The sequence below is a fragment of the Chrysemys picta genome, chromosome 2, assembly GCF_011386835.1.
Source record: "Chrysemys picta bellii isolate R12L10 chromosome 2, ASM1138683v2, whole genome shotgun sequence".
In the NCBI taxonomy this organism is placed as follows: Eukaryota; Metazoa; Chordata; order Testudines; family Emydidae; genus Chrysemys; species Chrysemys picta.
Genome location: NC_088792.1, coordinates 63,739,785 through 63,753,111, shown reverse-complemented (window position 1 = coordinate 63,753,111; position 13,327 = coordinate 63,739,785). Strand labels below are relative to the sequence as shown.

The window sequence follows — 13,327 nt, the reverse complement described above, 5'->3', positions numbered from 1 at the left end:
CTGCTGCCAAGACTCCAACTGTTATATAATCTTACACATGAGGGCTCAGTGGCAGTTTTAAAGTTGGTTATGTATCATTCCAGATCACTCCTACACAAAGGAAGCTGTAAAATGTATGTAACTCTAAGGCTCGTTATGCAATTTGTGTGTCAAGGTCAGTGTAATTTACCTTCAAAATTAAACAAAAGGGAAATCTAGAAATAGTTCACTTATTTAACCTTCAGTCAATTTAGTTTTGCACCACTTGCAACAGTCTAATCTGCCCAGTCATAAACTGGAGAAACACCAAGGTAGAGTTGATAGCCAAAAATGAAACATCCCTTTTAAAAATCTCTCAATTATGGGCTTAAAGTGGAAATGTTAAAATCACAACTTTTTTTTTTTTTTTTAAGACTAAAAGAATCATCTTAGGCTTGAATTGTTCTTTCATATACAGTTGGATTTCATGATAGTCATTAAACATTTAAATTTAATAGGGGATCAAAGATTTCTCTCTCATTTCCATGTATGTGTGCTCCATACCTCTATCCTGTCAGTCTGATTCATAATGTTCAAAAACATTCATGGCATATTATTTCTTTCCTCCTTCTCCACAGCAACAGCCCGAGTCTGAAACTGTTCATCTGTTCATCCCAGCCTTGGCGGTAGGAGCCATTATTGGCAAGCAGGGACAGCACATCAAACAACTTTCTCGTTTTGCAGGCGCATCTATTAAGGTACTATTAACTTGACGAGATTTCTGTCTATTCCATGTGATGCTTCCAGCAAGTTTTCACAAGTAACATTCCAGTGAATCTGTATTCTCTCTCTCTCTCTCTCTCTCTCTCCCCACACTCCTCACATTGAGTTATGTGATAAATGGTATATTTGTTTATAAATTAAGCTTTAAATACCCAGAGAGATAACATAATTAGAATCATGTTTTCAAACCTCTCTTGAGGTCTGAACTATAAGCTACAAAGAAAGCTACCTTGGTGGTCTCAACTTAGAAAAAGCCTTTAGCCAAGTCTTAATGATGTGTTCAAGGCTTCCTTGCCACATTGTTAAGGCAAAAAACAGTACCTCTGAATTTTCTCTTTTAATAACAAATAAGTCAGGAAAACCTTTAACTACTGTGCTTTGTCTCTGGATGCCCAAAAAGGATCAGTCTGAGATATTAAGCTCTGGTGGCTCCACTCTGAAGTACTGATTGTTGGAAAATCCGTGCTGTGTACGCTAGGCTCCTGTGGCTGAACCCATTATTTATCACCACGTTTAACTGACATGATGGATAAAAGAACTAGAAGCTGCTAGATCCTTGTCTGCACTCAGGGGGATAGCCCCAGTTCAGCAGTCTGTGAATCTAGCTGCACAAATGCTGACCCTGAACGTAGACAAGGGCAAGTGCATGTACCAGAGGAACTAATCCAGGGATAAAGCTTGACTTAGTTCAGTCAAGACAATCCTGGCTCACCTGTGCCCACCTGTAGGGTTGGCATCAATGCAGCTCTGTCAATTAATGTGCTGGTGCTATTTGTGCTCCCACCAGTGGTGACACGGAGGCTGTCAGGGCTGATACCCCACTCTGGCACTTTGAGTGCAGAAGGTGGGGGCCCACAAGGATTCTAAAAAATTAATACTGGCCACTCCAGGCTTATATTAAACTCCCAAGGTTACAGATTCTCTCTGACCTTGGATGCGTAGATGCTGCCATCACCCAAATTCAGAAAAACCCTTTGAAACCAGAAAGGCGCACTTGGGAATTCCTTCCTGTGGGGTACCCTCAAGCTCTTTCTCTCCCCACCTTCTCTTCCTCCCCCCAACCCCCCCATGGGAAGACCTGAGAGAGAAAAACAAAGGGGTTGATGTGGGACATTGAGTGAGTTTGTCTATGAAGCCAGTTAGTTTGATTCAATGCATTATAAAATGTATCCAGAAGGAGGGCGATCTGGGCTTTATGGTGTAATGTGCTTTTGTAGAGCAATATTAGAAGTGAAGCCGATCACAATTAGCAAGGAGTCGCTAGTTTTTCTCACACAGCAAAGTGAAATGCTCTAATAAGGAATAATTTATATTTCTCATGTTGACCATGGTGGTTTTGTTTCCTTGTGTAAAAATGTTGCCTCTCCAATCTCTGTTGACAAGCATAGATGCCAGTGAGTACTTTACAGACCTCCATTCTAGCTTCATCCTTTATTGTAAGAAGTTTCTTGTCCAAAGGTAATTCTGATGACCCTGCTCTCTCTCTCTGGACCCAGAGGGCCCTGAATGCGGAAGACCTACTGCAAAGTTTGAGGAGACAGTGTAAGAGTTATGGCACTCCTGCTTGAGTACAGCTCTAGAGGGACTCATGTAGGCCCCATTTCACAGTGCATGGAGAGATGAGCTGGTGGATCCATTATTACTCTGGCTGTTTTCCCCATCTCATTTCTGTGTGTCACCGCGTTAGTGGCGGCTACTTCAGCCACAGAGTTACAGCTTTGATGGAAGGATCCCTGCAGTTCTCCGCTGCATATAGCCAATATTCTTGGCTTGTGTAGAGATGAGGTTTTGACCAAACTTTTGGTAGTATATCTGTTTTAAAGTGCAGATTGGTTGCAGCTGGATTCCTGCTCTTCACTTGCCACAAATTCTCATTCTGTCACATAAATCAACCAAATGTTATTCTCTTGTTCTCAATTTACTTGTTACCACTTTCCCAGCAACTAGGGATGTGGGGGTCAGGCAACTGTGGAATCTGTGGGGTTGTGTGCATGCAATCATTGGGTCGAGACACATCCAGAGGTAGGGGCCTGTCTTGTTCTGCAGTGCTCTTTAAACAGGCATCAGATTTTGGAAGAGCAGGGATTGAGCATTCCTGAGCTGGGAAGCAGGAGTCAGGTAAGAGTGGGGAGGTCACTAAATTTTCAGAAGCAAGAGAGGCTTGCACCAGGAGGTGAAAATTTGCATATTTTTAAAAATTATCGAGAAATCATGCTGCATGTAAATCTTGGTTATGACATGCTACATGGAGCCCAAATTTTCTTTATTGGTAAAAATAAACACACACCATAACAATGGGATCAATTTATTGCCTCACTTAAAACTTCTGAATAATAACATCCTGTATTTTTAACATACGCATCCCTTAAAAATCTTTGTTCTAATATTTGAGCAAAGTAATACGTTCAGAATTATGAAACAACGTGTTCAATCTTACCTAAGAGTTTAAGGAACACTTGAGAATTTTTAGGTGGCCAAACTAGAAATCTGATTTTTTGTATGCAAGAATTAGGATATCCCTCTGTATATGGCAGTCTGGACCTGTTTGAGGTATGTACAGGATGGTGTGCATGTAAATGTTTGAATCAGTATGAAATCTACTTTTGTGCAGTGTTGAAGTTTGTAGATCCAATAAAAATATTCAGCCATAAAATGGGATTTCAAGAATATATTAAATGTACATGTTGCTGTTGGAGGGAATGTATAGGGATTAGTCTGTTTTTTTATAAATGCTGTGAAATTTTAAATTAAAACTTCAGAGAAAACATTTGTGTATATAGATCTCTAGTTTACACATTTCAAGGATAAGAAAGACAAAAATAACACAGAGGCTTTTGAATGTGCCCCCTGCAGGCACTGTAATGTTAATGTAATAGTGAGTGTTATTTTCTAGCCCCCAATGCTGTTTGTCTCCGGCTATACAGATAAAAAGGGAAGAGTCTAAGATTTGAAGTCTAAATCTTAGACTCCTCCCTTCTGACCTGCAACCTTGTAAAAAAAAAACTGTAGCATTAAAATAATAATAAAAAAATACAGAAATGAAACAGACTTTATAGAAAATACTTTTCCAACATTTAATACGGGAGTTAGTGGCAAAAAGGGTACCCTTGGTATGAAATATTGGAGTCTGTGTACAAATGAAATGTAAGGTGACTGCATGAAGTGAAACAATCTCAAACATGTCAATCTAATGTGGACAGAAATTATCTTCTCAAGCCGTGTTCAGTAAACTAACTGCAAAGGTGCCTTGAAATTTGGCACCATTTAAATACTTTATGAAAGTGCAAGAATTTGGTCTGACTTCCTGCTGTTGGCGCATTTCCTATTTTGGTAGCTTAATAAACGTGCTGCAGTTATACCTGTATGTAGTTATAAAATAGCTAATTAGATTACAGGAATTGATGTGCAAAGTAAATAGCTAGTGTGTGTTGTATTCTCAGTGTAGGATATAATGTGAATGATTGTTCACCAAATTTTTACTAACTATATTGGAATTAGAAAATGTTCAGAAAAGGGCAACAAAAATGATTAGGGGTATGGAACAGCTGCCATATGAGAAGAGATTAATAAGATTGGGACTTTTCAGCTTGGAAAGGAGACGATTAAGGAGGGATATGATAGAGGTCTATAAAATCATGACTGGTGTGGAGAAAATAAATAAGGATGTGTTATTTACTTCTTCTCATAACACAAGAACTAGGCGCCACCATATGAAATTAATAGGCAGCCTAGAAACAAAAAAGTATTTTTTCACACAACGCACAGTAAACCTGTGGAACTCTTTGCCAGAGCATGTTGTGAAGGCCAGGACTATAAAAGGGTTCACAAAAGAACTATATAACATCATGGAGTATAGGTATATCAATATACAGTATATTAGCCAGGATGGGCCGGGATGGTGTCCCTAGCCTCTATTTGCCAGAAGCTGGGAATGGGCAACTGGTTATGGATCACTTGATGATTCCCTGTTCTGTTCATTCCATCTAGGGCACCTGGCATTGGCCACTGTTGAAAGACAGGATACTGGGCTAGATGGACCTTTGGTCTGACCCAGTATGGCCGTTCTTATGTTAACCACAGTGTAGCGGGGTGATGATCACCCCACTTCAGTCCTGGAAGGGTGAAAGCAGCCCTGGAGAGGGCTGCAGCAGGGTCAGAGGGATTAAGAATGGCTGGGGAAGCTGAGTGGGTAGCGGACCACAGCTGTGGCCAGCTTAATCAGGGCCCAACTGGCCCTTATAAGAGGGCTGGGGCCAAAAGCCAAAAGAGAGTCTTTCTCTGAATGTTGAGAGGGATGGGCCTGGCTGCTGGGAGGTGAGCAGGGTACCTAGACTGGAGCAGGGCTGGGTAAAGGCCAGAGGAGCTGGGGAGCTCCGGCCTGGAAAACACTCAGGCTGCAGGCCTGGATAAAGGCCAGAAAAGGTACTAGGGTTGCGGGGGGGCAGCCCAAGGGTAGGCAGAGGCAGCAGGTCCAGACCCTCCTTGTCAATGATGAGTGGCAATTATACTGCAGTCCACCCCAGTTAGTGGAGGCTAGATGGTGACTGGCAGTAGCCAAAGACTGAGGCAAGGTGGGGGTTGGGGGTTCCCTGGGGAGGGGAGACCCAGAGAACTCTGTAGTGGGCAGAGCCCCTGGGTAAAGAGCACCGGGGTCTGGGAAGGACACAGGGCCAGTGGCACGCGAGACACCGGCCTACAGAGGGTGCTCTGGAGGCTGGAGAGCTAATTCCCTGGACAACCAGCAGGGGGCGCCACAGCAGTGAGTCGTCGCCTTGTTACACACAGTTATGTAAAAGTGATACATGATGACTAGTAATTTGTCTGAATTAAACCACAGCTGTTACAGATGAAAAATGTCCCTTGGCTTTTGGCAAAGATGAAGTCCTGTAATGTTTAATACATTACTTGTTCAACACTGGCTGTGTAATACTAGCTGCAGCAATGGAAATGTCAGTTGTGATAAACAAAGGATTCATCCACAATGTCAGAGGCTGGGTTAAATTATTTAATGCTATTGGAGTCTGAGAACAACACCCACAGAAATCTTATTTTATGATTAAATGAACTGTTGAAGAGCCTGTAGGCTTCTGTGGCTCAGCCCTAGTGGAGCTTAATTTTTTTTTCCAGGAGACAAAAACATCTGTGTATCTCACAATCTGGAGGAATGTTTGGATAGTCCCAGCTAGATAGGTTGGTGCTTCCGTATCTTGATCCCCAAGGGAAAAGTCTTGCTGATGGGCAGAATTTGTTAGGAAAATGTTCTCCTTTCTCTTTCTTGTTAGGACTTGTTTGATGGTAGCGAGTAAAGTTAAAAATCTTGGTTGTTCAACTATGTCTTTCCCTGGAAAGCTCTCTCTTTATACTAGGTACATACTGCCTAGGAGGTTTTACCATGGGCTACAGATCTTTTTGAGTGGCTATCCCTTTGTTTCATTCTCATGATTTTTCAGCGGTAAATTTGCTTGTGACTTAGCCATTTTTCCCCCGATAACCAGTACATTCATTTAAAAAAAAAACAAAAAATCCTAGCATGACCAAAGCTTAATGGTGCTGGTGTAACGAACGATTTTGCACTCGTGGCAGAATGGAAGTGTTTTACTGGCAGGGAAAAGTTCTTCCTTAAACTTACCTTGCAGTTAGGCACCTGTCAAAACCAAGCAGCTGTGTTAATCTGAACTTTGTGTTGCAGATAGCTCCTGCTGAAGGACCAGATGCCAAGCTCAGAATGGTTATCATCACCGGGCCTCCGGAGGCTCAGTTCAAGGTACTGAGTATGAAAACTTCCATCCTGTTTGTCAATTTGCAGTGGGCTTTGCCTTGTAGGAAGAAACATTACTGAAATACTTAACTGGCATGCACCATTTTACTCAGAATTTTAATAAATAGTTGGTATGCAGTGTAATTGTAGTCATGGCGGTCCCAGGATATTAGAGGGACAAGGTGGGAGAGGTAATATCTTTTATTGAGCCAGCTTCTTTTGGTGTGTGTGTGTGTGTGAGAGAGAGAGAGAGAGAGAGAAGCTTTCGAGCCACACAGAGCCCTGTGCGGCTTGAAAGCTTGTCTCTCTCACCAACAGAAGTTGATCCAATAAAAGATATTCTCTTCCACCTTGTCTCTGTAATAAACATGTTGGTCAAATGGTTCCTTTTTCCCCCGCCTCCCCTCCCCTCCCCTCCCTCTCTGCCAAAAGAAAAGTCATACAACCATGTGAGTAAAGAAACTTAAGGGTCTTCCATTAAAGTTAGTGGAAGTTTTGCTTCATTTCATTGTGATCAGAATTCTACCTAATAATAAATACACACAAGAAAAAAATAACCATATGACACCCATAATCGCAGGTTACTAATTTGTTCTAGATAGAAATGCCTTTTTGGGCAACTTTTCCGATGAGTGGAATGATTCTGATTGTATTTAAAATAAAATGATGCTAGGATGCCCCAACCATCATTTGCCTCTCTTAAACATATCAAATGATTGAGCTGCCTTCTACCTGAGCAAGGGTAACAGGTGAGTATAGTATAAGCGCAGATATCAAATGAATTTCAGTTGGAGAACACTAAGTAAGAGTGCATCAAAGGCTGAAATAAGTCACTCTGTCATATAGCAGCTTGATTGCTTTGCAGGTAAGGCCTGTAGCAAGTGGAAAAGTCACTCACAACTTCACATCATTGCAGTGCTGTCTTGCTCTCATGGGTTTACAGCCATGCTTGTTCTTCGAGTGCTGGTCCCTATGTATATTCCATTGTGGCCATGCATGCGCTGTACATGCTTGGAGTTGGAGAATTCTTGAAAGCAGTGACTGTTGGTCTGTGCACGTGTCCTCCCTTTCTTTGTGCCTCCAATCAAGGAGATAAAGGGCAGAACGGACTGACCCCTGCTGCAGTTCCTCCTTACCACCGCATGACCTGGATCAGAACCTCCAGTGTCCAGAACTTTGTCTTCCTTAATTCTTCAATATGCAAATATATAGAAAATAGTTTAGAATTTTATTCTATAGTTTAAGTTTTATAGTTACATAGATTCCCTGTACCAGGGAACACTGTCCCGTCTCACCTCCAGTTAAGATTACTGGACTATGCCCAGAATGCTGGGCTTCAAAATCTGTGCCGCTTCTCAGTCAGTGACAACCATCAATACTGCCTCAAGGGAGGCTCATGTCATGGCAAGCTACAGTACCTGCCACTCTTTTCCCAATTGTATTTGTGAGGGTCTGAAATTTCATCTTCAGAAGTACCTAATGGAGAAAACAATGAGGCTGCAGTCAGACCCAGGCTGGGGGAGCCCCCTGTATGTTGACCTTGCTCAGCAAAGAGTGCACCTTCTGCCACGAAGTCTGACTTAGCAGCCAGGGAATCTCCCTGTTTTGGGTCTTGTTGGGAAAGCAGGGAGTGTTCTTATAAACACGAGAGCAAATCCTCCTCTAAGTCCACTTCAGAGAAGTTGGATCCAGCCCTGCCCAAGTCAAGCAAGTCTTCCTGTTCAGCCCATGAAGACTTAGAACGGGGTGGGCAAACTATGGCCTGCGGGCCACATCCGACCATTTCATCCAGCCCTCAGCTCCCGCCGGGAAGCAGGGTCGGGGTTTGCCCCGCTCCAGCTGGGGAGCAGGGTTAGGGGCTTGCCCCACTCTGCGCGACTCCCAGGAGGCAGCCGGCATGACCCCCTCTGGTTCCTACGAAGTATGCAGAGGTGTGGCCAGGCAGCCCTGCGCACTGCCCCGTTCGCAAGCCCCGCCCCCGTAGCTCCCATTGGCCGTGGTTCCCGGCCATTGGGAGCTGCAGGAGTGGCACCTGTGGACGGGGCAGCGCGCAGAGCTGCCTGGCCATGCCTCGGAGCTGGAGGGGGGACATGCTTCCAGGAGCTGCTTGCGGTAAGTGCTGCCCAGAGCCTGCACCCCTGAGCGCGCCTTCCCCCCCCCCCCCAGTGCCCCAATCCCCTGCCACAGCCCCGATTCCCTTCCCACCCTCTGAACCCCTCGATTCCAGCCCAGAGCCCCCTCTTGTACCCCAAGCCCTTCATCCCCAGCCCCACCCCAGAGCCCTCACCCCTCCCTGCCCCATTTGTGATCCCCCTCCCGCCCTTTAAACCCATTGGTCCCAACCTGAAGCCCCCTTCTGCACCCCAAACCCCTTGTCCCCGGCCACACTCCAGAGCCCACACCCCCAGCTGGAGCCCTCACACCCCTCCCCCATACCTCAACACCCTACCCTGATCCCCCTCCCTCCCTCTGAACCCCTCGGTCCCAGCCTGGGGCCCCATCCTGCACCCCAAACCCCATGTCCCCAGTCCCACCCCAGAGCCCTCATCCTTCCCACACGCCAACTCGGAGCCCCCTCCCGCATCCTGAACTCATTTCTGGCCCCACCCCAGAGCCCGCACCCCTAGCCAGAGTCCTCACCCCCTCCTGCATCCCTACCCCCAATTTAGGGAGCATTCATAGCCCACCATATAATTTCTTTACCCTGATGTGGCCTTCAGGCCAAAAAGTTTGTCCATCCTTGACTTAGAATGTCCCAAGTCTCAGGGTCATGACAAGAAAGTCCACAAATCCAGGGCTCTGTTGGTACCAGACCACACTCTAGTGACAACTGTGCGTCCAGTAGCCACTAAGCCTAAACACCAGTAACTTATGGCATTGACAAAAAGCAACCATTAGGAGCCTCAAGCAGTGATAGTACCGCCTCTGCCTTGCCTCACTGTGGTACAAACTGAACTATAAATACAGCAACTCCATTGGTTTGGGCGGACAGGACCCCTTGCACTCCAGGGAGAGCAGAGACTCGCATTACACCTGATGACATTTTTGATCTCCCTGATCCCTAATCTCTATTGCCATCAGATCCTTCCTAAGATGCACCAGGAGATGCAGCTAACGGGAGGAGTCTGTCCCCCATTCTATCACCCAGCCACGGTTTCTCTCCAACAAAACCATTGGTACTACAGATAGATCCAAAATCTGCATTTTCTTTCTTTGGAGGCTCTAAGGCAGGGGTCTCAAACTCAAATGACCATGAGGGCCACATGAGGACTAGTGCATTGGCCTGAGGGCCACATCACTGACACCCCACCCTTGCTGCCCCTGGCTCCGCCCCCACTCCACCCCTTCCATGAGGCCCCGCCTCTTCCCTGTCCCCATTCCAACCCCTTCCCCGAAGTCCTGACCCCAACTCTGCTCCCTCCCTGCCCCCAGGGGGTGCAAGGGGCTCAGGGCAGGGAGTTGAGGTGCAGGAGGTCAGCAGGGGGTTCAGGGCAGGGAGTTGGGGTGTGGGGTGCAGGAGAGGTGTGTGGGATGTGGCAGGGGGCTCTGGACAGGGGTTGGGGTGTGGAGTGCGGGCTCCGGCCTGGCACCGCTTATCTAGAGCGGCTCTGGGGTGGCAGCGCCGCACACCGTGGCCAGAGCAGGCTCCCTGCCTGCCCTGGCCCCGCTCTGCTCCAGGAAGCAGCCGGAGTCCCAGGGGTGGGGGGAAAACAGCGCCGTGTGCTGCTCTTGCTGCTCCTCCAAGTACCTCCCCCAAAACTCCCATTGGTCGCGGTTCCCCGTTCCCGGCCAAGGGGAGCTGTGGGGTGGGGTGTGCAGTGCCTAGAAGCGAGAGCATGGAGCCCTCTACTCTCCCCCCGCCCTGCCCGGGGCTGCAGGCCCATAGTTCCAGCCGCTTCGGGGAGCAGTGAGCGGCACCATGGGGTAGGCAGAGGGGCGGGGGGCGTGCGGGCAGGGGGGGCATGGGGAGCTTGGCGGGCCGCACGAAAGAACCCCGTGGGCTGCGTGTTTGAGACCCCTGCTCTAAGGCTATGTCTACACTACAGCTTATGTCGGCATAACTTTTTTTGCTCCAGGGTGTGAATAAACCACCTCCTGAGTGACCTATGTTACACCAACATAAGTGCCCATGTGCACAATGCTATGTCAGCAGGAGAGCATCTCCCTCTGACACAGCTTCTGCTGTTTTCAGAGGTGTTTTTATTATGCCAATGGGAGAGCTCTCTCCCACCGGCATAGGGCATCTTCACCAGACGTGCTGTAACGGTGCAGTTGCATCGGTACAGTTGCAGTGCTGTATGTATAGACATGCCCTAAACCAGTGGTTCTCAGCCAGGGAATGTGTACCCTGGGGGTACGCAGATGTCTTCCAGGGGAATACGTCAACTCATCTAGATATTTGCCTAGTTTTACACCAGGCTACATAAAAAGCACTAGTGGAGCCCATACAGACAAAAATTTCATATGCACAATTACTTGTTTATACTGCTCTATATATTATACCATAACGTAACATGCATATACACATTGTGTTAGACATGCGGTTTATGGCAATTACTGACGTGTGCAAGCAAGTTAATTACCTTGAAGTTGTCTGGTGTATGCAGTTGCGATGTAAACCTGGATAGTTGGTTGGGTTTTTTTTTTATATGAGGAGCTGGAAGAGGAGGTAATAGTGACAGTAGTTTAAGATTTTTTTCAAAGCAGTGCAGGGGATTTAGCCAAACATCTTCCTTAAATTCCTTGCACTGCTTTGAAAATCTCAAGCAGAAGAGTGAAATCTAATGATTTCTACAGTTGGGCCTTAGTTTCATGCCTTCTAGCGTGTGCTTGGGACACTTCCTTGTAACATCTTTTTGAGTTTGAGACTAAATGTCTTCCCACTCAGGTAGCTCTTCCTACAAAGACAAATCTAGCCTACATCTTTTTCTTTAGATAATTTGTTTGACAAGGGTTTAAATAGTCTTGTATATTAAGATCTTGAAGACAGGTCATACATTTATCCAGCTATGAGCTGCTTTCAAATTAGGATGATACGGTAACTTCAGATTCCTGGCTTTTTGGTTCTGTTATGAAAGAATGTAATTAAAGTCTAAAGCAGTGCCTCTCAATCTCTCCATACTACTGTACCCCTTTCAGGAGTCAGATTTGTCTTGAATACCCCCAAGTTTCACCTCACTTTAAAATTACTTGCTTACAAAATCAGACAGAAAAATACAGAAGTGTCACAGCCCACTATTACTGAAAAATTGCTTACTAACTCACTTTTACCATATCATTATAAACATAAATCAATAGGAATATAAATATTGTATTAGATTTCAATGTATAGTATATAGAGCAGTATAAACAAGTCCTTGTACCACATTTTAGTTTGTACCGACTTCGTGAGTGCTTTTTATGTAGCCTGTTGTAAAACTAGACAAATATCTAAATGAATTGATGTACCCCCAAAGGTACATGTACCCCTGGTTGAGAACCAGTGGTCTAAAGCACAAAGCAAATTCATGAAGTTTCTTCCCCTGTTGTAGAACAAACCTTCATGGGAAATGGACAATGGAGAAATTTACTTGACTGGTAATTTTGTATCTCTGAAGTTTTAAAAGAACAGAAGGTTTAATTTGGCACATTTTAAGATGCTGGGGTAGTAGAAACAATATAAAAACCCTTTAAGACTTCAGGCATGTTTCTTATAGAAAGGAATTTAACATCTGTATGAAGGTGGACAGCCATTAGAAATGTAATCAGTTTTCCTTGGAGTTCTTGGATCCATCCATGTGTAATTTAACTAATGCATTTCGAGTTTCTGAGACTTGTTATTGTAAGAGTGTGTCTTATTCCTTTTCAGAGAATTGCAATCAATGTTGTACATTTTGGTCAGATGGGTTTATCCCATGTTAGCAAAGTCACTCCATGGTGGCCCAGAGTACTAATTAAATCTAATTTACGTTACTTTAGGGTCTTGTGTTCAATCTAAAATGGAAGGGGAGAGGAATGATGTCACATTCATCTTGGTGCTAAATTGGCTTTTCAGATGTAAAACTGTCCATTTCTTCAGTGCATTACTACAAGCTGAAAAAAAGTGTTCTAGATTTAAAATGCGGTGAGAGGAAGACTGGCTATTTCAGACTGAGATTTGGTGTTGTATGTGTCAATTTTACCCCTTGCATTTTTAACCAACCTTTGTACTCAAATGACATAAGGATCTATTTGAGATTGGTGTATCCCTTTCTGATCAGGGCCCTAGACTTCAGTTTTGGGGACACATACTGTCATGTTCTACTAGGACAGCAGTAACAGTCTTAAATTTCCCAACCTTAGACGAGAATACTTCTGTGGACAAAACACTGGACTAGGAATCACAAGATCTGATGTTTATTCCTGTCACGACCACAGGCTTCTTGTAGACCCTTGGACAAGTTGCCTAATATCTATGCTTTGGTTTTCCTGTTTGCAAAATGAGGCTCATGCCTCCCTAGCTCTAATGGCTATTGTGAGGAGCTCAGATACTGTCGCTGAGCATCACAGAAGAGCTATAAATAAAACAAATTGTGTTGACTGTTGTATCGGATGTGCAAATCACCTTTCCTGATTTTCTATTACGATTTGCTATATTGCTGCAGTTTCCGTGGCCCATAAGATATCTAAGGCTATGTCTACACTGGCAATTGAATGACACAACTTTTTTGTCTTTCAGAGGTATTAAAAAAAATCCCCCCGAAAGACAAAAGTTTTGCTGACGACAATCGCCAGTGTGAACAGTGCTTTGTCGGCAGGAGCCCTCTCCAGCCAACAAAGCTAACCCCGGTCCTTGAGGGGTAAAAGTTT

General features: G+C 45.0%; 1 protein-coding gene across 4 annotated transcripts in view; it reads left to right on the top strand.

Moving 5' to 3' along the window:
* Positions 1 to 13,327, top strand: part of IGF2BP3 (insulin like growth factor 2 mRNA binding protein 3) — a 183,032-nt gene that overhangs the window by 162,835 nt on the left and 6,870 nt on the right. For all 4 annotated transcript variants that reach the window (XM_024106730.3, XM_008170031.4, XM_005290853.5 and 1 more), the window contains 2 exons: positions 597 to 716; positions 6,431 to 6,505. In XM_024106730.3, the coding sequence (XP_023962498.1) occupies positions 597 to 716; positions 6,431 to 6,505 (195 nt within the window). The remainder of the gene's footprint in view (positions 1 to 596; positions 717 to 6,430; positions 6,506 to 13,327) is intronic.